At 46.1% G+C, this 23,656-nt stretch overlaps 1 protein-coding gene across 1 annotated transcript in view; it reads left to right on the forward strand.

Moving 5' to 3' along the window:
- Positions 1-23,656, forward strand: part of ACOXL (acyl-CoA oxidase like) — a 388,417-nt gene that overhangs the window by 309,069 nt on the left and 55,692 nt on the right. Inside the window, exons 16-17 of the mRNA XM_056126755.1 lie at positions 6,774-6,861; positions 19,046-19,116. Of these exons, the coding sequence (XP_055982730.1) occupies positions 6,774-6,861; positions 19,046-19,116 (159 nt within the window). The remainder of the gene's footprint in view (positions 1-6,773; positions 6,862-19,045; positions 19,117-23,656) is intronic.

Below are 23,656 nucleotides of genomic sequence, written 5' to 3' on the forward strand. Positions count from 1 at the left end.
CAGAAGCTGGGTTTTATAGTCTCTGGGTCTTGGCCGTTGATGGGATTACACGGCGTTGGGGGCAGTTGGTGGGTGTAACATCTACCTACTGGAAGATGGGGGATCTGGGTGGAGGAGGCCCCAGTCCCAATCCAAGCAGGCTTGGAGATCTATGCCCTGGGCCCCACACACCTGGGTTCCTCTATCGGTTTCTTCATGTGTGAGGCTTGTCCGAGCATGTAGAGAGTGGTCTTATGCATGGCTGTGGCTGGTTCTGGAGGTCTTCAGCTACCGGGGCTCTGCTTGGGGTGGGGAGGGAAACTCAACCCCCCACTCCAAAGGGTCCCAGTAAAGACAGCCAGGCGCGGGGCAGGAGACATTGTGAGGATGGAGGGAGATATTGGCATCAAGCATAATCCAAGGGGTGCTAAAGAGAGTTGACAACAGTTAGAAGCTGAAAGGAATAAGAGGGGGTCATACCAATTGGGTCATACCCACACTTTGATTTTGAACTTCTAGTCTTCAGAACCATAAGACAATGCTTCTCTGTTGTCATCAAGATTGTGGTCCAGCAACCTTAGGTAACCAATCCAGATGTGGTTTTTAAACTCTTCATATACAAACAGATCTTCCAAGAGGGAAAATGAAAAACGCATAAAGAAAAAGACACACATGCGAGTCAACAATATCTCTAGTCAGGGCTTGCACAAAAACACCCTCCAGCAGATGTCTGCCTACTGGCCCTGGGAACTATATTTCTAACCCTAGCTGCAAGAGAGTAGGGAAGGAGAGCATTATTTTTAATATAATTGTTTTTGTTTTAACACTTAGATATAAAAATACTACTCTGCTTTGGGGTTGGAAACGGAGGCCAAGCTAGAACTTTTTTCTTCACAGGTAGATCTAATCATCTGTGCTGGTGCCAGGAGGGCCTTCAAGCTGAATGGGGGAGAAGATGGGGTGGGGGTTCACATCTCAGCACACACTGAGTGTGTACTCCCCGGGATTCCCCTTCTGAGCAACCCTGGAAGAAAGAGCCTTTTTCACCACTTTTCCCGGTACAGATAGATGGGCACCCCTGATGTAGACATGGAAGCCAGTGGTTAAGATCCCCATCGTCCTCATTAATACTTGATCTAGAGAGAGAAAGCATTTTTAAAAACTAAAATTTTCTTTTTCAAAAACTTTTATGCTAGATTTACCAAATTTAAATGTTCAGTCAGTTAATGAGTTTTGACACATGTTTATGGTCCTGCCATTACTACCATAGTCTAGATCAAGAGAATATTTTCATCATCTCAGAAAGTTCCTTTGTGTCCCTTTGTGATAAATCCCTTTCCCTCACTCTGACTGCAGCATTTTTTCTATAGATGTGTTTTTCCAATAATGTAATATAACTTTCTATTATGCACTTTGCAATGTAGCATGTTTTGTATCTAGCTTCTGTCACAGTATTAAAATGCTTTTGAGACCCATCCAAGTTATTGCTTATTCCTTTTTATTGCTATTCCTTTCTATTGCAGAGTAGTGGAAAGTATTATAGATATACTAGTATATTTCGCCATTAACCAATGGTGGGTATAAATTGGTTCCAGTTTGGCCCATTATGACAAAATTTCTCTTGAAAAAATTTCATAGAAGATTTGGTGGCCTGTGTCTTTATCTCTGTGGCTATCAGGAATGGAATTATTCTACAGTGAGTGAATGTGGTTTAACTTTATAAGAAGCTGCCAAACACTCCTGTGGAGTAATGTTTTGTTTCCACTAGCAGTACTACAATTGCCCTGTATCTTGTCAGTAAGTGGTATGATCAGCCTAACTCAATTTAGTCATTCTCATGTGTGTGAAATTGAATCTCATTGTGATTTTAATATAAAGTTTATTTTCCATTCATTTGTCTTCTTTAATGAAGTTTCTGGGCTGGAGCGATAGCACAGCAGGTAGGGCATTTGCCTAACATGCGGCCGACCCGGGTTCGATTCCTCCGTCCCTCTTGGAGAGCCCGGCAAGCTACCGAGAGTATTCTGCCTGCACAGCAAAGCCTGGCAAGCTCCCTGTGGTGTATGGATATGACAGAAACAGTAACAAGTCTCACAAGAGAGACGTTACTGGTGCCTGCTCGAGCAAATCTATGAACAACAGGAGGACAGTGTTACAGTGGTAAAGAAGTCTCTGCTCAAAATCTCACCCACTTATTAAATAGAATTTTGTTTTCTTATCATTGAGTTACAAGTTCTCTTTATAAATTTTTTTGGGTTTTTTTTTGGGGGGGTTATTGTTGCTTGGGACTACATTCAGTGATTCTTTTGACTCTGAGCTCAGGAATTACTCCTGGCAGTGTTTAGGGGACGATCTGAGATGCTGGAGATCAACTTGAGTTGGATGTGTTCAAAGCAAACACCCTACTCACTATTCTATCACTTTGGCCCTCTTAATAAATTCTGTACAGAAGTTCTTTAATATACATGTGGGTTTCAATGAAAAGCCCAGGTATGTGAGACCAGTGACTGCAAACTCCACACCTCAAGGGCTTGGAGACAGATCGCTCCTTCATGTCTCCCTGCTCCTTCGGGGTCCTGACTGTTACCCCCACAAATAGCCTCTGGGTGCCAAGTAAGCACATTAACGCCATGATCCAGAGGCTCACAAATGAATCTCGGAACCTAGAAGCTTACCGGAGAGATGCCTTGAGATCGTAATTATTTAAAATTTTAGAATTCCAGGTGCCCACAGTCGACATCTCATGCTATTCATAACAAACAATACAAAATACATTATCTAGCATCTGCCTGTTGGGCAGGCTTAATGGTGTTGGGAAAATTTGAAATAATGGTGGTGGGAAGATGTAATGGTGGTGGGATTGGTGTTGAAATATTGAATGTAATTCATTATCATGAACCACTTTATGAAAATAAAATTAAAATATATGTGGTTTTTACAGCTGTTTTTCCCCTAATTTATTACCTGAATTTCATTACCACACCATGTTTTTTTCCCCCTTTATTTTATTTTATTTTTTTTACAGTTGTAAATTTATAATTTTTTGTGCTTTGGTTTCAATTATACAATGATCAGATACCCATCCCTCCACCAGTGCCCATTTTCCACCACCATGGATAATATCCCTCCCACCCCCATCCCCCCATCCCCCCTGTCTCTGTGGCAGGGCAATCCCCTGTGTTCTCTCTCTCCTTTTGGGTGTTGTGGTCTGCAAAAGAGGCATTGAGTGGCAAACATGTTCAGTCCATAGTCTACTTTCGACATGCATCTCCCCTCCTGGGAGGATCCTCCAAACATCCTTTATTTGGTGCTCCCTTCTCTATCTGAATAGCCCTTTCCTCTAGGATACCCGGCTGGCCTCTAAGTTATGGAGTAATCCTCCTGGTGCTGATCTCAGCTATTCTTGGGTATTAATCTCATACTTTGTTACTTTATATCCCCCAGATGAATGCAATCTTTCTATGTCTATCCCTCTCTTTCTGACTCATTTCGCTTAGCATGATACTTTCTTTTTTTTTTTAATTTTTTTTTCCCTTTATTGTATTTTATTTTTTTTAAAGTTGTAGATTTACAATTTTTTGTGCTTTGGTTTCAATTATACAATGATCAGATACCCATCCCTCCACCAGTGCCCATTTTCCACCACCATGGATAATATCCCTCCCACCCCCATCCCCCCATCCCCCCTGTCTCTGTGGCAGGGCAATCCCCTGTGTTCTCTCTCTCCTTTTGGGTGTTGTGGTCTGCAAAAGAGGCATTGAGTGGCAAACATGTTCAGTCCATAGTCTACTTTCGACATGCATCTCCCCTCCTGGGAGGATCCTCCAAACATCCTTTATTTGGTGCTCCCTTCTCTATCTGAACTGCCCTTTCCTCTAGGATACCCGGCTGGCCTCTAAGTTATGGAGTAATCCTCCTGGTGCTGATCTCAGCTATTCTTGGGTATTAATCTCATACTTTGTTACTTTATATCCCCCAGATGAATGCAATCTTTCTATGTCTATCCCTCTCTTTCTGACTCATTTCGCTTAGCATGATACTTTCCATATTGTACCACTTGTATGTAAATTTCATGACTTCATCTTTTCTAAGAGCTACATAGTACTCCATTGTGTAGATGTACCAAAGTTTCTTTAACCAGTCATCTGTTCTTGGGCATTCAGGTTTCTTCCAGTTTCTGGCTATTGTAAAGAGTGCTGCAATGAACAAACAAGTGCAGATGTCACTTCGACTATACATTTTTGCCTCTCTGGGATATATTCCCAGGAGTGGTATTGCTGGGCCAAATGGGAGCTCAATTTCTAATTTTTTGAGAATCGTCCATACTGTTTTCCAGAAGGGCTGAACCAGTGGACATTCCCACCAACAGTGAAGGAGTGTCCCTTTCTCGCCACATCCACGCCAGCATCGGTTGCTTTTGTTCTTTTGAATGTGGGCCAGTCTCTGAGGTGTGAGATGGTATCTCATTGTACCACACCATGTTTGGTGGGGTTCATACAGTAGACAACAAATCATAAAAGAGAAATATATATATATATGTATTCCATATTCCAAACACAGTATAACAAGTCTGACATCTCACAATGTTACTGGGCCTGCTCGAGCAAATCAATGAACAATGGGAGGACAGTGACAGTGACAGTGATATATATATATATATATATATATATATATATATATATACACACCTCTCAGAGAGCCCAGCAAGCTACCGAGAGTATCCCTCCCACACAGGCAGAGCCTGACACGCTCCCCATGGTGTATTCGATATGCCAAAAACAGTAACTATAACAGGTCTCAATCGTTGGGAAAGACGAGTAAGAAGGGGCTGCTAAAATCTCAGGGCTGGGATGAATAGAGACGTTACTGGCACCTGCTCAAGTAAATTGATGAACAGTGGGATGACAGCGATACAGTGATTACCTGAATTCTAATTTTTGTTTTGTTTTTGGACCACCCATAGCAGCATTCATGACTTACTCTTGTCTCTGTGCTCAGGGAGCACTCCTGGAGGGCAGGGGGAGGGCAAGGCAAGTGCTTTACCCACTGTACTCTGTCTCTGACCCCATTACTTAATTTTTGAACAGTGTCTTTAGAGAACAGAATTTTAATTTTTATTACATTGAATCATTTCTGTTTGTGTGCGTGTCGGGGGGAGTGATGGTAATGGTGTGCTCAGAGCTGTAACTCAGAACTCTGTTCATGGACCAAGAGGATTGCCCCATAGCTGCAGGCTTGCCTCATGAGTGGAGGGGAGAAGGCAGCTGGAATAGAGAAGGGATTGCTAAGAAAAAGATGGCTGGAGGAATCAGTTGGGATGGGAGATGTGTGCCGAAAATAGATAATGGACCAAACATGATGACTTCTCAGTGTCTGTGTTGCAAACCATAATGCCTAAAGCAGAGAGAGAGTATGGGGAATATTGTCTGCCATGGAGGCAGGGGGAGGGTGGGGAAGGGGGGTATTCTGGGGAGATTGGTGATGGGGAATGTGCACTGGTGGAGGGATGGGTGTTTGATCATTGTGTGATTGTAACCCAAATATGAAAGCTTGTAACAATCTCACAGTGATTCAATAAAATTAAAGAAAAAAAAAAAGAAGAACTTTGGGAAACCTGCAGTGAACCTCTGGCCTGCATGCCCAGGATTCTTCCCTGAGTCTCATATCATAAACCATTGCCTAACGCAGTGTCACTAAAGTGACAGTGTCCCATGCTTTGTTCTATAAGTTGCGTCAAGTTATAGAAGCTCTGAGTAGCACTCATACCGCTCCCAGATTTATGACCCATTTTGTTATTATTTTTGTGTAGGCTGTGAAGTTGAAGTTGGAGTTTACTCATTTCTATATTTGTTTTTGCATGTGGGTGTTTAGTTCTTGCACTGCTGGTCAAAGAGATTGTTTAGTCCCCAGTATATTATAAGTTACCTGGTGCATTTGTTGAAAACCAGCTAAGTATGTATGGTTTTCCATGTCAGGATGGTTTTATGCTTATCTGTGTTTCTGTTCTTATCATAAGGACACACTATACCAGAGTACTGTAGCTTTGTGGTGTCTTAAAATCCATGAGTGTGAATCCTACAACCTTTCCCCCCCTCAAAATTGTTTTGACTCTTTTAGGTCTGAGTCTTCTGTATTTTTCCATGTAAACTTTACAAATAAGTATTAAAATTTCTACTAAAAAATCAGACCTTTTTGTCTGGAGCAATTCCTGAGTGCAGAGTCAGGAGTAACCCCTGAGCATTGCCAGGTGTGACACAAAAGCAAAAACAACAACAAAAAAAGTTGCCTTTTTATTGAGTCCCATTATTTCTTACTGGAATACAGGCACACAATTGATTTTTTCCGTATCAAAATCTTATCCCTTGTGACTAACCTGTTTATGAGATTTAATAGTTTTAATATATTTTCCTGAGATTTTTCTCCGTAGAAAATCTTGCCTTTTCAGTTGTAGACCAAAAAAAAGTTTAATTCTTTTATTTATTTTGATGAGAGAGATTCGCGAGCCTGTGCCTCAGAGCACACAGAGTCCACGCCCAGAGATACACTGTCAGCCTGACTGGGGAATTCAACATATGGTCCAAGGATGCATGACTGCTTGGGCATGCAGGGAGGGGATCACTAGGCCACCCTGGAAGTACTTGAGAACCTCCAGGGCTCCATGCAGTGGTGCTCAGGGAATCATGTGATCCTGGGGTTCACTTGATTCCTGGCTCCCGAAGAGCCTCTGCCTTGCTCTGTGGTTCTAACCTCTTGGATTATTGCCTGCAGTGATTGTTCTTCTGTCCTTCTCCCAGGTGACCACCCAGAAGGAGGACTTTTTCAGCGCCTGGAACTCGTGTCTCCACCATGTGGTCACCCTGTCCCTAGCACACATACACAGAGGTTAGTGGGGATGTTATTGACGGGTAGCAAGGGGGTCTGAGCCCTGCAGCTTAGGCAGAATCTGACTCTGAAGGCAAAGGACAGCCCTGCTGGTGTCTCAACCCTTGTGCACAGGGGTGGGGCCCAGATGCCTCGTGCAGAATGAAAGCTCATGGTCAGTGAGCTCCCCTCTTCTTGGGAACACTGACTAACAACACCCACAAAGCCCAGAACCAGAGCCCAGGAACAGCAAAGGTATCTTAAATCCACAATTGCCACCATGTACCCCTTCTTCCCCATACCCCTGCTCCCCGGCCCTCTGCCCACCAGTGTCGGCTGTTCCCAAATGAACAAAGGGGAGGTGAGCACACAGATCAGAGGAGGCTGTTTCATGGGATTGATGCCTGGAGAATTTCAAACACCAGCATGAACAACTTAAACCTAACCCCAAATGAACGAGAGACAGATGAGGCCTTTTTCAGCTGTGGCTCTCAACCAGGGGCAACTTCCTGTCCTACGAAGTCTGTGAAGTCTGTGAAGACATTGCAGGCTGTTACCACTGCAGGCTGTTACCATTGCTAGTAGGTGGAGGGCTGAGATGTCACTAAGATAACCTACAGTGCCAGGACAGAGCCCCACACTCCCAGCTCTCCCATCCATAGAGAGATCACATGTTATTCCTGAAACTATTGTTTAATCCGAAGAATCATGCATTTATTCATGAGCACGCCCATACTGCAGGGATGGAGGCAGGGGTGTGAAGAGAGTTTTCTCTATGATGCTTTCCTGCCTCCTGGGGAGGGAAGACCTGGGTGTAGTCTCCTCCACCACAGCTCAGGGTTGGCCACTCAGTCCTGGGATGTCCCCAGGCACCAACTAATGGGGTGGAATTACGGATAGAATCTGTAAAGAGGCTAGCAGTTGGCTTGCCTTGTATGCGGTTGACCTGGGTTTGATCCCTGGTACCCTCTATGGTCCCCTGAGCACTGCCAGAAGTGCTTCCTGGGTGCAGAGCCAGGAGTAACCCCTGAGCATCGTTGGGTGTGGCCAAAGAAAAGAAAAGAGTTAAGCCAGCAACTTGGGAATGCCTTCACTCCGCCCTTAAACTTACCCACACACTCTCCCATGCTTTCCCAACCAGACAGTTCTAGGAATACTGGCACCCTTTTACCAAGCCCCCAGGATAGGACTGAGTGGATGTTGTATTGGCCTAGTGTCTGGCCTCTCTGCTTCTTCTAAGCCCATCCATGCTAAAAATCTTGGATAAGTCTTGGGCTAGAATGATAGCATAGCGGGTAGGGCGTTTGCCTTGCACACAGCCAGCCCGGTTTGATTCCTGGCATCCCGGATGGTCCCCTGAGCACCACTGGAATAAATCCTGAGTACAGAGCCAGGAGTAACCCCTATGCATTGCCGGGGTGTGCCCCCCCCCAAAAAAAAAGGAAATAAAACTTGGATAAGTCTAATGACCCAGGGCTCAAGAGTAAGACTGAGAGCCTGGGAAATAACATAAGATGTGGGTATGTGTGATGTGTGTGTGTTGGTGGGGGGGAAGGCTGAAGTGGGGAGTGATGCAGTGCCTGTTCCTGGTTTGTTCCATAGCACCACATTCCCTGAGCTTCTCCAGATGTAGCCTTGGTGACCGCTGAGCACCACTGGGTGGACTTGATGGTCTTCAGCCCTGCAGTCATCTATCCCTGTTGCCTGAGTGTCACAAGGACTTGTCCACAGGCTTCCCTCACTTATTTGCACCCTAGATTCTGGTTGATTTTCACCTTTGGCTTCCTGGACAGGGACTTGGAGAGCAAGACCCTCTCCCTGGGTCATTAGGAAACAGGATAGCCTCTGGGTCCAGACATACTCACCTCACTGTCAATGAGGCACAGAGGCATTGACTTACCTCCACTGAACTCAAAAGTGGTAGATCCATAATCTAGAATTAGTTTGTTCACACAAATAGAGCCCCAATGCCCAGAGTAATAGTACAGCATGTTGGGTGCTTTGCCTTGCACATGGCCAAACTGGGTTCAATTTCCAACATCCCATATGTTCCCTTGAGCACCACTAGAAGTGACCCCTGAGTACAGAGCCAGGGATAAGCCCTGAGCACCACCAGCTATGGCCCTCAAATTTATGTGCTACCAGAAAGAGCCCCAATACTAATGTCAGCAGCCCTGAAAGTGGAACTAGTAAAACTTGGCAAGAGAAATTAAAAAACAGCAACTCAAACCCAACTGCTCAGTCCTTGGTAACCAGCGGTGCCATCCTCCCTGTGGAGAAATCCCCACAGGGGCACAGTGATGATCAGAAGGTTGGAGAAGGGTAGATTGTCTTCATTATTAAGGGGAATCCGGATGCTCTGAGCTGCAGCCTACTGAGACTGGAATGTGCTGAGAGCACGCTTCCTGCATGGTGCTTAGCACCAACCTCACCCCTTGGAAAGTTTATGTATCCCCTTTCAGCTTGTTAGACGATTGTTTGTTTCAGGTTTGTGGCTCAGGCTAAAGCTTGTCTAGGTTGTAAGGATGCACTTCAGTCCCCCTGGGAAAACTTGTCCTAGGACTTTGCATTGATTCTCTTGCTGAGTTTTACTAGTTCCACTCTCAGGGCTGCTGACATTAGTATTGGGGCTCTTTCTGGTAGCACATTGAGTATTGACTTCAAGTATTTCCCATCTTGGGATATGGGATGAACCATGTGAACTCTAGCATATAGTATGAAAGAGGGCGAACCAAGATTCAGTGCCTAGACTTTCACCTTAGGAATGCTGGCATTATGACTGGGTTCACTCATCTCACCCTGGGAGAAAAATGAGGTTAAGTGAATGTGAGTAGCTAACTGAAGCTAAGAGAAGGTGAGAAGGGTTGAGGCCCAGTCTCCAAAGGTTGATGGGCCTTTTCTTCTTCTTGGATCACTCCAGACCTTAGCCCTGGATAGGAAACTGTTTGAATGTCTTGCAGCTGACTAAAAATGGCTCCCAAACACCCATCCCTCCACCAGTGCCCACCACAGGTCCCAGTGCACAAAAATTTGTAAATCTACAACTACACCTCATGGTGTTTCACTAACAAAAATTTTTTAAAAAATGTAAATGATGGAGAATGAGCACTGGTGGAGGGATGGGTACTGGATCATTGTATAACTGAAACCCAAATTTGTAAGTCTACAACTGTACCTCATGGTGTTTCACTAATAAAATTTTTTTTAAATGGCTCCCAAGCAGGTAAGTGCACTCCAGGTGTTCTTCTAGAATGTTCCATACCTGCACACATCTCTTCATTATGACTGCCTTTCTCAGTTTCAAAAAGTAAAGAAAGTTGTCTAAGGGTTGAGGAGGTGGGCTTTAGAGTCACACTGTATGGATCCAGAGGCAGTGTTGACTGCTGGCAGCTGTGTGGCTGTGAATGAGTCAGCCTCTTTGAGGTTTAGCTCATCCTCTTTTACATAATGTAGATAACAAAGTACCTCATGAGACAATTGAGAAGACTCTCAAAAGACATTAGCTTAGCATCTGATTTATTATGTTCAATAAAAAAAAATTCCATCGCCATCAATTATTACTCTACAAAAGCCTTGTTCCCACACCCAAAACCAAACACATTGAGAGCCTGGTCCCATTGGAAGGAGAAGAGAAAGATTAAACAGACTAGACTCCCGGTTGTGAAGTCTTAACCCTCAGAAGAAATGCCAACAATATGCTATTGCCACAAAGTCAGAGAAATTAAAACTCCTCCTGAGCCTCGCTTTGGTTAATAACAGCAGCAGCCAAAGTGATTAATTTCAGGATCATTCTGGTCCAATGTCAGAGGAAAAGAATTTGACTGTATAAAGTAACAAAAAGGCACTCAAAGGAATTATTTCAAGGACAGTATCTAGAAACTGGGGAAATTTTTGAAATTGAGAAAGCCATCCATAAAAGAAGAGGTGTGTGTGGGTGTGGAATGTTTTACCAGGAAGAATACTGTGAGCGTACCTGCCCAGGAGCCATTGAAGTCATGGCTGCAAGACATTCAAACAGCCTGAGATTGCGGCTGAGGTCTGGGGATTGAAGGAGAAGAAGGAGCAGGAGCCCATCTGTCTTCCATGACTGGGCCCAGATGTGGCTTGCAGAGACTGGGGAAGGAGGAGTGAGAACAGGGAGGGAGAGATCAGTCTGTGAAACCACAGACCTTACCGTCACCCCAGATGAAAATGAGCTCAGAATCAAGCTGCTTTTTTTAGGAACAAATGGGAGAAGCCTTCAGGCTTCAGTCTCTGTTTGTTACCTGTGAAGACTCAGGGAAACCAGCTTGGAAATACAAATGTTAAGGATTCTCCAGGGGTTTTTCAAGTGGGATGTAACATTACAATGATAAATGGGTTTTTTTTCTACAATACACATTTTTATCTTGCCCTAGAAATAGCCCTTCTGAAGCCTGGTGCTGTGGGAACCCCAGAGGGTGTACCAGTTCCTGAACAACAAAAAAAGAGAAGCCAGTCACTTTTATTAAATAAATTACACCCAGTGTGCTCCAACCCAAAGCAGAATTATCTCTTGATTTTTTCCTTCCCAAAGCCTGAGAGTAGTTCTCATTATGCTGCAGGAAGTCCCTCTCCTGGCTCTTAATAAAGTGACTAATAATTTAGAATGTTCACATTAAGAGCAGGTTGTAATTATAATTAGAATATATTAGTAGTGCAGATTTCTTCCTATCTGAGGATTAATTTCAGACTCTGCTCAATGATGTATTTTTTCAAAACAGGACTTCCTGTTTAATAAAAATGTGATTGTATGCATATTAATAATATACCTAGTTTCTGTATTTTCTCTGTGAGTGCTTGTTCTAATATTCTTCATGGGATCAGCATTTTCTTTCTCATTGTTAATGGGGCTATTCTTTATACAAACTACCTTCACCTTGATTTAATTTGGGCTTTGGCATTTTTCTTCCAGGAAATTATGGGGAACTCCTTCCTGCCACCCCTCCCCTTGAATGTGCATTACATTATGCAAGCTCAGAAAAATGAAATGCCACAACTCCAGCCCAAAGCCCCATGTGAATTTAAGTGCTTATCTTTTTCTGACACCCAACTACAAAAGTTTCCAAGAATCAGAGCCATCTCAGCGAGAAGGACAAATCCCACTTCAGGAATGAGCTCAGAAATCAAAAGGCAAAATTGCTTGTTCCTTGAGTGATGGGGCTTGTTACTTGAGTGATAGGGCTTATTCCTGCATGAGGGGACGCTACAGTGTTCACGCTGTTGCCAGTGGAGGTGGAGGGCTAGTGCAGGGGGATGGTGAGACCCACAGGTATTAAATCGCCTTTTACATCTGGGCCTCCCTTTCCAGTAGCACCCTCTGCAGGTGGGGCGAGCTTCAGAGAAGTCTCAGGTGGTATCTGCCTTGTCTCTGGTATCAGTAACTCTGTGGGCGGTAGAAGCTGGCTGGGGACCTAGAAAACCAAGAATGGGTACATGCAGTTAGCCTAGAACAGGTCCCAGCTGAGCGGATCCGGGAGGCTAGGCATGGGAGAGAGAAGGAAGGTCTCTGCTTTGCTTTCTCTGTCTGGGATCCACTATGATAGAAGGTGCAGTAGGCAGGTGAGGGCCTCCTGATTAGTATTTTGCTGGGTAGGAGGGGGGCGCAGAGCACTCCTGGACCCTGCCGGAACCCCCATGTCTCTGTAGGGCCCTGCATCGGAGGGGAACGCAGAGCTGCAAACCCAGCAGGGAGGGGAGAAAGCTAGAACTCGCTCTTCTGAGCACACCTGAGGCCTGTTGACCTTAGGGAGAGATAGAGGCAAAGCTGAAAAGAGATCTGGGGGAGTGTGAAGGGAGCCCGCTGAAGCAGGAACACGGGGACACTCGGTACTAACAGAAATGACGGCACCTTTGGAAAGGAGGGAAAAAATGTGGCCCGGCATGAGACAGTTTTGACTTTTCCTTTGAGACCTCCTTGGCAGCTATGCACAGAATAAAGAAAGGTGCCAATCTGGCACAGTGCCAGCCTTTCTGCTTCAGGGCACAAAGGTGGATGAGAGGAGGCAAGTTGCAGGTTTCGGGGTGTCTGTGTGCAGAAGAACTGTCTCCAGTGACCTATGGTGGCTCCTTTGGTTTGGGGCAGGGGTTCTCTCCACCTGCAAGGTCACGTAGGTGAGCATGAGGTTTGGGGTCTGAAGACCCACATGCACGCTGTATGAGCCCCCAATCACTCCAGAACTTGGGGATTTGTCGCCTTGGAACCTGTCGTCAGAGAACCTTGCTGAGTTCCTTATGCTGAAGGGGGTGCCAAATGACCGAGATAGTGGGGCTCTAGGAAAGGAAGAAGGAGGAAAGAAGAAAGTCAGGCTCTGCCCGTGCATGATTCATGCTTTAAGGCAGGTCAGCGCAAGAATAGCAGGTTAGTTTCTATTCTTGACCCAAAGGCTGATAAGTTGTCACTTCCTTCTTGTGTCCCTGTGGCTGGCCACCTGAACGCTGGCTGGCCACTTGCTTTTGTGTTAGGTGTCTCCTGAGTTTCAGAGCCCAGCTGAGCCCAGCCTATTTTTTTAGCCTCCATGCTGACTGCCTCGAGCCCATTGGGAAACAGGCTCAGAAAAGTAAATAATTTCTTGGAGTCACGTATGGTTCCATTCTGGGGCTCTTACTTCAGCTAACACCAATGTTTTGCTTAGAAAGGCCTTTTAGACATCAGGTTTTGGTTTTTCGTCTTGGTCTTTTTTTGGTTTGGGGGCCACACCCAGTGGTTCTCAGGTCTTACTCCCAGCTCTGTGCTCAGGGATTTTTTTTTTGGGGGGTGTAGGGTGGGAGGGTTTAAAGGATTCCCTTGTTACCGTCTCTCCAGCCCCACAGGCATCATATTTTAAGGGACTCACTCAAATCCCCTGGTGCTTCCCCTCCTTCATGAACACTGGCACATGGGCCCTCTGGCATCCTTAAACTTCGGTATGTTTTCCTGTGTGCAGTTATTTGACACACATGTACCTCTATTAAAGTCAGCCTGGACTGCTTCTCTGGACTGGGTGTGTGTGTCTCAGAATTATGGTGCTCATTTTCCCTCCCTCGAGAGATGTTGATAAAACATGTAGATGTTACACAATAGAATACTAGAATACTATGCAGCTGTTAGGAGAGATGAAGTCATGAAATTTGCTTGTAAGGGGATAGACATGGAGAGTATCACACTAAGTGAAATGAGTCAGAAAGAGAGGGACGATATAGAAGGACTGCACTCATTTGTGGAATATAAAATAAAATAACATGAGACTGACACTCAAGGACAGTAGATACAAGGGCCAAGAAGGTTGCTACATAGTTGGAAACCTGCCTCATGGCGTGGAGGGGTGGGGGGGGCGGGGAAGAAGGCAGCTGGAATAGAGAAGGGATCACTAAGAAAATGATGGTTAGAGAAATCGGTCAGGTGGGAGATGTGTGCTGAAAGTAGATAAAGGACCAAACATGATAACCTCTCAGGGTCTGTATTGCAAACCATAATGCCCAAAAGTAGAGAGAGAGAGTGTAGGGAATATTGTCTGCCATGGAGGCAGGGGGAGGGTGGGAAAAGGGGGGGTTATACAGGGGATATTGGTGGTGGGGGATGTGCACTGGTGGAGGGATGGGTGTTTGATCATTGTGTGATTGTAACCCAAACATGAAAGCTTGTAACTATATCTCACGGTGATTCAAAAAAAAATGTAGTTGTGTGAGGACCTTCTCATCCTGAGGAGAGTAAGCACCCTGGGGAGGGCTCAGCATGGCAAGAAATGTGGGCAGTTATGTCCTGAACCCTCCCACCAAGGTGCTGAGGCAACACCCACTCTCAGCGCCATGCCCAAGAAAGAAGTGGAGTCCTAGAAATCTTGCGTAAGTGGCTCAGTGCCACCCGATGGGAAGAAGCTGCCCTTACCCTCTTTGGCTGGGCACATAAGTGCTTATCGGGGTTGAATCTGGTAGCCCTACAAGAAAAATAGTCCCTCTCCACTAGGTTGGTGGTGGTGTTACTGTGAGGGGTTGTGCACCAGGTGGCAGCACCCTCGGTTGTGGTGCTCATACACTGGATGGCCTGTGCTGAGATAGCACATTAGGTGGTAGCTCAATGCTGAGGACTGCCCTTAGGGCACTGGGGATTGTAGTTGGCAGGCACATTGCTTTCTTTTGGGTCTGTGGGGTAGTGCCAGGGACCAACCTCGTGGCCTTCCTGTATGTAAGGTGTGTTCTCTGCCAGTGACCTTCATCCCTAAGCTCCTCTGCCATTTTGCAGTGTTTCCTTCTGTTTCACATCCCTTTGTTTGGCTGGAAAACGCATCCCTGAGACATCATGATGATGACTTATCATCATCTCAGTGGCTTCAAATTAAGGCTTGAGCAGGGCCCGGGTAGTTGTTGAGAGAATCACACAACATGGAAAAGGAAGAGCTTGGGACTGAGTTCCCAGGATGGCAGAATTCCTTCTGGAACCAGGACTTAAAATACAGCCTTCCAGCCCGCAAATGAACACAGCAGTTTAGGAATCTTGTCTTGTATCAGTTCTAGTATGGTCTAGAAAATTCTGATTTTATAGGGCTGGAGAGAGAATAGTGGGAAACGCACTTGCTTTGCCTGTAGCTGACCCAAGTTTAATCCTTCATTACACCATAGAGTCCCCTAAGGCCCTCTGGGAGTGATCCTTGAGCACAAAGTCAGGAGTAAGCCCTGAGCACTACCGGGTATGCCCTACCCACCACCAAGAGGAAAAAAAGAAGACAAAAACAGAAAACTCTGGAGACCTGAGCAGTAGTATAGTGGGGAGGGTGCTTGCCTTGCATGTGTCTGGCTCAGATTCAGTCCCCAGCACTACATGTGGTCCCCCTAACCCACCAGGAGTGATTACTGAGTGCAGAGCCAGGTGTAAGTCCTGGGTGTGGTCCAAAAAACCTGGATGTGTGGTCCAAAAACCCAAAAAGAAAAAAAATTTGATTCCATATTTCACCTGATTAAAGTTAAATGTGTTTGCAAATGTGTTTAGGTTTTAAAGGACATCATGTTCTAATCTCACACAACATTTAGCAAATAACCTTTGAGTTCCTATGAGCCACCCACACAAAAACCAAAATGAACTACAGAAAAGAAAAAAAAACACACAGAAAAAGCAACTTTCTGTCAACAACCAGGTTTCTTTCAGCTCTGAGTTTTCTGGCTATAAATAATCTGTATGTTTCAATTGTGACCGTTTTCTTTAGAGGTGCCTCCTGACACGCTGTCACTTCATCGTGTTTTGAAACCCAGAATGACATGCATAACTCTTGGGCAACTTGAGCGTGTGGAGAGGACCGTGTGATACACATGCTCTTTTGCTACTCTGGGTGTCAGAATGAAGCATTAAGATGATGTATTCTTTCTTCAGTGCATCTGTTTATCTTTTATGAAATCTAGAGTTTGATAAATTACCAGAGATAAAAACATCATTTTTTTAACCTATCATAGACCCCCAAATGTCAGGAGGAAAAATAGTGCCATGTTTTCTCTCTGTGAATTTACTTCTCTCTTTGCTTCTGAGTGATGGGATTTTACGTGCAGAGAAAACAGATTAGTCTGTTAACTTGAAAATGATGGCCTTTGCCGAGAAACATGAGCAGTACTGGAAAGAAAGGGCTGGGGTGCGGGGGGAAGGAGGCATTCATTCCTCTGAGATGCAGTCATTTAAAGTGTTTTAATATCTGCTTAAAGTGGTCTTGAATGTTAGCAGGGAAATGATCATGTGATAATGGAAAGGTTCTTTGTATTGCTGTTTCACTTGCCTTTACTGGCATAGGACCCCTAATCTGGTATTTCAAAGTGGATGTTCAAAACTTGGGAAATGTATATAATATCAGTTTCTTGGAGAGATCAGGGAGATGGTGATGAAGGAAGCTCTCTATGGTGATATTTTTCTTGAGCACCATTCAGAGACTGTCTCTTAATAGGCATCCTATAAAAGGAGAAATTTCCATGAATTTCTGGAATTCTGAGTAAAAATAATGGTGTGTTCAAGATCGCAGCAAGAACTTGTAGCATAGCTTCTTAAGCTCTAGGTCACAACCCTAGATGGCAGTGCATCACCTTGAAATGTTTTGTTTTAAAATAAATGTCTGTCTGATTTATTATCAGTAAATGTTTGCTTTCTGCACCTGTTTTCTATACCTATACACCTGGGGTAGCATAAAAAGTTCTAGGACAGAAAGGGGTTGCATGTGGAAAAGGTTTAAGTTGTCCTGCTCTGGGTGAGTCTAACCTTTTCTCTGTGTACAGCTGAAAGTGCATGAACTAAAACTCAAAGTTTCTTATGTACAAAAGCAGGAAATTGTAACATGACAGAAATGTTCAAATATCTGATTTTTAAAATGTACTTGCTTTTTGATGCAGTGAAGTTTGGAATTCCTTGCACCGTATGCCTTTTGTAGTTCTTTATTCCTGAGCAGTTTAATGCAGTTCATTAGTCTGAGCAGTTTAAGACAAATTGATTTTCTAAGAACCCATTCCAGATCATGAACATGTGGGTGAGTTTTTCTGATTGTGTCTACAAAAGACTGTTTTAAGCAGTGAAAAGAAGACAGTTGGGTTCTGTCAGAGACCACTGCAGTCTTAGCGGACCAGGCATGCTCGAGAGCTGTGGGCCTGTTTTTCTCCAGACTCTCCTCTCAACCATAGTCAAACTGCGTCACATACAGACTCACAGGCAGGACTAAAATGTCAGGCTGCAGCAGAAACTGATGCTTACTTGCTGCATCTCTCATGAAGCATTTGCTGGGGCTGGAACAATAGCACAGCGGGTAGGGCATATGCCTTGCCTGCGGCTGACCAGGGTTGATTCCCAGCATCCCATATGGTCCCCAGAGCACTGCCAGGAGTAATTCCTGAGTGTAAAGCCAGGAGTAACCCCTTTTAATTGCCGGGAGTGACCCAAAAATGCAAAAAAAAAACCCCAAAAAACAAAACATAAAACCGAAAAAAAAAAAAACCCATGAAGCATTTGCTGTTAGATCTGTACCTGATGGGGCCAGGAGACATTTGAGCGGTTATTGTGCATGGCTGGGTAGGTTCCTGACACCACATGTTCCCCTGAGAACCCTGAGGTGCAGCCCTGGAGGCCCCCAGTATTGCCCTGGTGACCTGGGGGATCCTAAACACCGCAGGACATGAGTAGCACTGTATCCCCAGGCACTTGCATTGCCCTGCCAGCCCAGGTAGCTGTGAATCACCAGTGGAGCTCCCAAGCCTCCTAAACACTCCTTAGGACCCCCACCCAACTCCCTGTATAATAACAAAGTCTAGTCTTGAGTCTGGCATAGTCCCTTGAGCCTGGCATCTGCTCAGTTGTCCTTTAGAAAGAGTATTAATGAGCACACCCAATACTCCCCATCCTCATCCAACCCACAGTATTGATGAGCATATCCAATACTCCCCATCCTTATCCAGCAAGCATGGGGGAGCTGTTCTGGGGGACAGGAATTCTTGGGTTAAAAGAACCCATAAGAAAGGATCTCTGCATGGGTCAGCATTGGCCTGCGAGTTACCCTGGCAGAGCCAAGAGTAACTGCTGAGCATCACCAGGTGTGACCCCCAAGCAAACAAACAAACAAACAAAAAAACCCCAAAATACCTAACCAAACAAGCAAACTCCCATATATATATGGGAGATTGAATCAAAATCTTCATAGAAACTGGTGTTTCTCAAAGCCATCTTCATCTTCATCTTCATCTTCATCTCCAGACCAGAGTAATAGGGACAAGGAAACACAACATTGCCTTTGGGAGGATAGCACTGTAGCACTCTCCTCCTGTTGTTCATCGATTTGCTCAAGCAGGCACCAGTAATGTCTCCATTGTGAGACTTGTTGTTACTGTTTTTGGCATATCGAATATGCTATGAGGAGCTTATTAGGCTCTGCCATGCGGGCGGGATACTCTTGGTAGCTTGCTGGGCTCTCCAAGAGGGACAGAGGAATTGAACCCGGGTTAGCCTCATGCAAGGCAAACGCCCTAGCTGCTATGCTATAGCTGCAGCCTGCCTTTGGGGAATAGGGTGGACTATTTGGCAGCCAACCCCCAGATGTTCTGTTGCTTGGCAGATGGGCACAGTGATGGAACTGAGCCCATTATCTTCGCTGACAGTGGGACAACTTCCAGGCCAAATCTGGCTCCTACTATGTTCTCCTCCAGCCCAGAAGTGCTGATGGCAGCCACTCACCAGCTCTCTCTTTCCTTGCAGTGACTTTAGAGCAGTTCTCCCTCGCTGTGCGGTGTTGTCCCGACAGGGAAGACCAGGCCCTGCTAATGAAGGTAGGTTCTTGGGTGATGTGGAGCTTCCCTAAAAGGCTCACCACCTTTCTGATGGCTTGGGGAAGATGTTCCCTTGCACAAGCAGGAGTAAATTCATCATCTTTGAATGTCACGCTCCGTGGGGACACACTTGTCATCTGTGGGGAGGAGGGCTGCTGGGTAATGAGCGCAGGCACATCCCTGCTGTGCCACAGAGTGACAGGAGAGGGGCGTCGAGAGCTGGCAGGAAGCTGTTGTGTTCTCCCGAGGGTGCTGGTGCTTCTCTTTCGGCTTATCTGACAGAGTCTGGATTCTTGCAGCAGATTTATGAGGCCTGGTCGAATTCCATGACTCTCCCCCACCCCCACCCCCCCAGACTTTTTAATTAAGACAAAGGATTCCATGCCTTCTGTCTGCCACATCCTGACTTCTGCCACCCCCTGGGAACGCTGCCCAGTTGAGACGAGGCCCTGTACACCGTGAACTGGGACTGGAGGAAAAGGCAGACTTCTCTTTTTTCTGGCTAATGTTGCTTTTGTTTCCATCCCAATGATCAAGAAGCAAAAGGGGTATAACCTACATTGGCATTATGTCTCTGGGGGAGCCCAGCCTGGGGGCAGGGGGGGGGATGTGATGGCCTGCCAGTCGTTCTGCTGAAGCTTGACCTCTGAAGGCAGTGAGTTTCTCAGAGGCGCACACACACTCTCCAGCCACTGGCTGAGTCTCGGCTGTCACCTAGAAACTGTCCTGCGGCAGATCTAGAAGCCTACGGCCTTTCCGTGATGTCATTTCAGGGTGGTGCCCTCAGGAAGTCATAAGGGCCAGGAATTGCTTTACTTTTTTACCTCCATACCATGTCAGGTGTCCTCTGACTCTTGCGATGGGTGGAAAAAGTAGGGCGTTGCTCAAAGGGATGTTCAGCTCATTTGCCTAAGATGTGATATTTTGGGTCTGCCTTTTTGTTTCAAAGCCTTCAGTGCTGTGCATTTTTTTTTTGTAGTAGAGAAAGAGAGGCTGTTGCCAGATGTTGGTTTGTGTCAAAGGAACCTGGCCCGCTAGGTTGCTGGATATGTTATGCCCATTTTAAATTCAGGCTTGAAAGTTTTTGCTCACTATTCTTTGGAGGAGAAGGGGAGTTAGGATCGCATCCAGAAGTACTTAGGGGCTTTTTCTTGCTTTGTGCTCAGATGTGACCCCTTGCAGTGTTCAGGGGACCAGGTGTGGTGCTGTGGATCCAACCTGGATCTTCTGCATTACAAGATAAGCACCTGAGCCCCTTTAACTATCTCTCAGGATTTTTTCTCAGTATTTTTCAGATTTTGTGCCTCTAGTTTACAGTTGCTGCCCTGAGTTCCATTTCCCAAGGAACTCACTTTTCGGATTGTGCCTGGGTTTCTGTGACATTGAACTAGCATGTGGCTCAAACCCCCTTTTTACCCCTCTCACTATTCCAGGAGATGGGAAACAGCCCCTTTGGCCCTTTCTCCCCACTCCGTCCAGCATTTTCCCCTAGCTTCTGCAGCCACTAACTTCTCTCTCATTCTTCTTCTACTGTCCATTCTCCTAGATCTCCCCTGAGTGAACCTTGCTTCTTGTACCACTTGAACAGGCCACGACCTGATCCTGTGTTGATGTGGGTGTCTCAGGGGCAGAAAGCAGGGGACAGCAGAGCCTGGAGACCAGACATCCAGCCACACTGTGTCCAGGTCTGTGTGCTAGGGTAGGCTACACTGAGTTTCTTCACATCTGTAATGAGGAAAGGACAGTGACCCCACACACAGAGACTCCTTTTGCTTTCGGCATTTCCTGGCTTCCTGCCACTCTCCCATGCCCCCAGGTCAGCCAGAGAAATGTGCTTAGAAACGAGCAGCTCAGGGTGGCAGAGGAAGACCTAGATGCCATGAGAGTCCCGGAAAGTGTGGGGACCGCAGTGGCCCTTGGGAGCATTCATCTTCCTTCCCCCCGATATCTGCAGACAGTGGACCTTATGGCCCACAGGACCATGATGTCTGTGTTTTCTCAGTATCTTCAGGTATTTGAAAAGTCATCATCAAAGAACTTTCACTGATTATGCTCTGTGGGAATCTACTTAAACTATCTTAATTTTTTTTCCCAGGGATTCAGGCTTTGGGGTTTGGTTTGGTCTCTGGTTTTTGGGTCACACTTGTTAGTGCTCAAAGATCACTCCTGCTTATGCTTGGGAGATCATATATGATACCTGGAACTGAACCAGGGTCAGCTGTGCACAAGGCAAGGACCTTGCGTCTTACACTTATTCTTAGTTTTCTTGCCCGGTCATCTCTCATGCCTCTCGCTTCCTTGCTCTCCTGGAGTGTTCTGCTCAGCTGGTCTGAGCTTTGCCTGGCTTAGTCTTTTCTCAGCCATGAGAGAGTCTGAGTTTCCCCGGAACCCTGTCTCATGGCTGCAGCTCCTCCCCCTTCACAAGGACTCTATGTTTTCAAAACTCCAATGTTTTGGGACCGAGGGAAGAGGTGATGTCCCAGGGCAGTGGAAACTGTCCCCCTTCCACGACCTGGCTCTCCTTTAGAATCTAGGGTTTACTTCTGGTAAATGAATCAGATCTTTGTGAGCACCCTTTCTACTTCTGTTCCCCACACACCTCTGCCTGGGTACCCTCAGCCCACCTCTCCCTCCATGATCCAAGTCTTTCCTCTCTTCTGGGCATCCCAGATGCTCCTCTGCAATCATCTCCAGCCACAGCTTCCTCTATCCTTCAGAAACGTGTGTTGTAGAACTTATCATCCTGGCCTGGACTCTTTTACAGAAAGTAAAAGAAAGCACCACAAAATATTAAACTTGGATGAGGCTGGAGAGATAGTACAATGGGTAAGGCACTTGCCTTGTACATGACTGACCAGACTTCAATCCCTGACACCACACCATTTCCTCTGAGCCATGCCAGGAGTGAGCCCCGAGTGTGAAGTTGGAAGTAAGGCTGAGCATGGCCAAAAAACAAAAACAAAACAAAACAAAAACACCAACATTAAAAGTAAGTTTGAAAACTAAAGCTGAGTTACAGGGATAGATCAGGACTGTCAGTGTCACTGTCCTCCCATTGTTCATCGATTTTCTCGAGCGGGCCCAGTAGTGGCTCCATCGTGAGACTTTGTTGTTACTGTGTTTTGCATATCGAATACGTCACGGGTAGCTTGCTTTGCTGTGCAGGCAAGATACTCTTGGTAGCTTGCCAGGCTCTCCGAGAGGGGCGGAGGAATCGAACTTGGGTCGGCCATGTTGGCTACGTACAAGGCAAATGCCTTACCCACTGTGCTATCGCTCCAGCCCAGATCAGGACTGTCCTGGTGAATAAGGGCGTATGGTTAGAGAATATGAATCAAAGCTCAATTCTCTGTCAATAAATTCAATCTAGCCTGCTTTACTTTGCTTTAGACATATGGTTTCCACTATCTCTGAACTCCTCTCCCCATTGTCTCCTCTTAAAAGTTACCCTTTTTTTGTGCTAGAAATGGGCAGAATGACCTCTTGGTGACAATCGGCATTTGGAGCCATTAACTTTTCAGTCAAATAGAAGTGATGACACTTCCTCATTCTGTTCTCTTGGGAGTTTCTTATACACCGGGCACAGCCACTTCCAGTGTGGTTGGGAGAAAGTAGCTCACCCTTGGGACTAAAACTTGACTGGGGTTGCTGGGGCTCCCCTCTGGCAGGAAAACTGGAAGAGCAAATATGAGGATGAAGCCCTTCCTGGAAATGCTATAGCTCCTGCTCAAGAGCTGGGGCCTAGGAAAGACCCTTTGGATACTCTGTTAGAACCGGAGTGACACAGTACCACAAGGTGCAGCTCAGAGCCAGGTGCCTGCCTCCAGTGATGCTGCTCGAGCAACCATACTGGTACCCCATACTGGTGCCTGAGACATCCAGCCCAAGGCTCTGTGTGAAGTCCAACACAGGCCTCTCTGGAGGTGAGATGTGATACCAGATCCCACCCACTGTAGCCATATCAGCAATAACAGAATGAAGTGATTCGACTCCCCCACTGCAGAGGACTATAGGTGACCACATCTGTCCCAGCACCAGCATTCCAGCACTTTCTCTGTACCATGCTGACAGAAGGGGTGGGTGGTTCATGCTGGGGTGGGTGATGCCTCAATCCAGGGATACTCAGCCCAGTTTCAGGACTGCTGTCTGCCCAGCTGGCATGCCAGGGGCTCACAGGAAGAGATGGACGCCAATGCCCCTGCTGGGCCTATCAGGAACCTGCAGAGACCAGTCTCTAGGAAAGCTTCCTAGAGGAGAGATGTGTGGGACAGGAGCACTGCTAGAAACTTCCAGAGAGCCTTGCCCATTGCCAAGGGTTCTGCAGCCTTGAGATACACACGGGACCCTGAGCAGAATGCAGGGGAGGCTAGTAAACTTCGCCCCCATCCCTCAAGCCTCCGCTCGCCTCTTTTAACTGGCCACCTGGAGCCTGTCCTCTGTTTAAGGACATACTGAGAAACCAGACAAGACTGTGGCCTCTTGAAACCCCAAGTTGCCAAGTGAAGTATCCTTTGGGCTAGTTTTTCCCACGTGCTCAGCC

This window comes from Sorex fumeus, unplaced genomic scaffold, assembly GCF_029834395.1.
Source record: "Sorex fumeus unplaced genomic scaffold, SorFum_2.1 ptg000006l, whole genome shotgun sequence".
Classification (NCBI taxonomy): Eukaryota; Metazoa; Chordata; class Mammalia; order Eulipotyphla; family Soricidae; genus Sorex; species Sorex fumeus.